General features: G+C 39.4%; 1 protein-coding gene across 2 annotated transcripts in view; it reads left to right on the top strand.

Moving 5' to 3' along the window:
• Window positions 1–8: 8 nt before the first annotated feature.
• Window positions 9–2,349, top strand: part of Klhl23 (kelch like family member 23) — a 15,492-nt gene continuing 13,151 nt past the window's right edge. The window contains exons 1-2 of one of the 2 annotated variants that reach the window (XM_010606952.1): window positions 9–157; window positions 534–1,748. In XM_010606952.1, coding sequence (XP_010605254.1) covers window positions 91–157; window positions 534–1,748 — 1,282 coding nt within the window. In that variant the 5' untranslated portion in view covers window positions 9–90. The remainder of the gene's footprint in view (window positions 158–533; window positions 1,749–2,349) is intronic. The other variant, XM_010606954.2, reaches the window with a different exon arrangement.

Here is a 2,349-nt window from a genome sequence, read left to right as displayed (position 1 = left end):
CTCCCTTCCCGAGGCAGACAGGCCCGGAGTTTCCCTCTTCTGAGATTTCTTCTCCGCTTACGTTTCGACGATTCCTTTCGTGGCATCTCGATGAGATTGGAAGGGGAGACGGAGCTAAGGAAAAAGGTTGACTTGGGGCCGAGCCGAGGCGTCCAAGGTCTGGTGGCCAGTGTGGTGACCGCTTGGACTCTTGGCTTGCCAAGCATGGGATCTCCTTTGGGACTGCCAGTCTAGGACAGATTGCAGACTGGGCGAAGGGGGTAGCAGATGGCTATTTCTGCTCAAATGTACAATTGAGAAATCTGGGGGTGGGGTCTCATTTCCGGCTCTGAGCTGCCCAGAATTTAAGTGGATCTTTATATCAATTATGAAACAGCCCATCCACATTTTGTATTTGCTACTTAGAATTCTGAACTTAGTCTAGTTTTGGAGTATACCCCATGCTAATAAGATTCAAATGATTGGAACATGTAGAGTTGATTGAGGTAATATGTAAAATTGAAAACACGTTTTTTATTTCATGTTTATTGCAGCCATGGCTTTAAAAGGACAAGAAGATTATATTTATCTTTTCAAGGATTCTGCACATCCTGTGGATTTTCTTGATGCATTCAGAACATTTTACTTGGATGGATTATTTACAGATATTACCCTTCAGTGCCCTTCGGGAATAATCTTTCATTGTCACCGAGCTGTTTTAGCTGCTTGCAGCAATTATTTTAAGGCAATGTTCACAGCTGACATGAAAGAAAAATTTAAAAATAAAATAAAACTCTCTGGCATCCACCATGATATTCTGGAAGGCCTTGTAAATTATGCATATACTTCTCAAATTGAAATAACTAAAAGAAATGTTCAAAGCCTGCTTGAGGCAGCAGATCTTCTACAGTTCCTTTCAGTAAAGAAGGCGTGTGAGCAGTTCTTGGTAAGACACCTGGATATTGATAATTGTATTGGAATGCACTCCTTTGCAGAATTTCATGTGTGCCCAGAACTAGAGAAAGAATCTCGAAGAATTCTGTGTTCAAGATTTAAGGAAGTATGGCAACAAGAAGAGTTTCTGGAAATCAGCCTTGAGAAGTTTCTCTTTATCTTGTCCAGAAAGAATCTCAATGTTTGGAAAGAAGAAGCTATCATAGAGCCAGTTATTAAGTGGACTGCTCATGATGTAGAAAATCGAATCGAATGCCTATACAATCTACTAAGCTATATTGACATAGATATAGATCCAATGTATTTAAAAACAGCTTTAGGCCTTCAGAGAAGCTGCTTACTAACGGAAAACAAGATTTGTTCTCTAATATACAATGCCTTGAATCCCGTGCATAAAGAGGTTTCCCAGCGGTCCACAGCCACAATGTATATCATTGGAGGCTATTACTGGCATCCTTTATCAGAGGTTCACATATGGGATCCTCTGACAAATGTTTGGATTCAGGGAGCAGAAATACCAGATTACACCAGAGAGAGCTATGGTGTTACATGTTTAGGACCCAATATTTATGTAACTGGAGGGTATAGGACTGATAACATAGAAGCTCTTGACACGGTGTGGATCTATAACAGTGAAAGTGACGAATGGACGGAGGGTTTGCCAATGCTCAATGCCAGGTATTACCACTGTGCAGTCACCTTAGGTGGCTGTGTCTATGCTCTAGGTGGTTACAGAAAAGGGGCTCCTGCAGAAGAAGCTGAGTTCTATGATCCGTTAAAAGAGAAATGGATTCCTATTGCAAACATGATCAAAGGTAAGTGCAGATTTTGTTTATCCTGTGTTTTATACATGCCCAAGTTTAGGCCAGCAATCTCATTTCTCTTGCAAGTAACTTTAAAAAGGATTTGTCACTTTGGGATACTCTCCAAATCTGTAGTGGGTTATACAAATAGTGTTGCACAGAATATTCTAGGTAAAAACAGGATAGCATAGTTCACAACTTGTCTGAGGATTATACTACTTAGGCTACAAAAGAAATACTGGAAAACGTAAATGTAAGGAAACAGGATAATTCATTCTGTTTACTGTATATATACCTTATATATGTGTGCCTTATGTAGTACTGTATATATACCTTATGTAGTATGTAGTTCAGGCTGACCTTGAACTCACTGTGTGGCCGAGGCTACCCTTGAATTCATAGCTATTGTCTTGCCTCAGCTTCCTGAGTGCTGAAATTACAGGTGTGTACCACCATATCACACCTGGCCAAGTCTCTATAATATATGCTTAAATTGGAGGCTAAATGAAGAAACAGACCTGGGTAGTTTTATTGATTCATGTTTAATTTTTTTTCTTGTTCTTGAAATATCAAACCTTTCTAGTTCTGCTTTTTTTTTTTTTTTTTTTTTTTT

Source organism: Fukomys damarensis, unplaced genomic scaffold (genome assembly GCF_012274545.1).
Source record: "Fukomys damarensis isolate Sample0158 unplaced genomic scaffold, DMR_v1.0_HiC HiC_scaffold_26, whole genome shotgun sequence".
Classification (NCBI taxonomy): domain Eukaryota; kingdom Metazoa; phylum Chordata; class Mammalia; order Rodentia; family Bathyergidae; genus Fukomys; species Fukomys damarensis.
The sequence above is the reverse complement of the archived record's forward strand: the minus strand, read 5'-3'. Positions and strand labels throughout refer to the sequence as shown.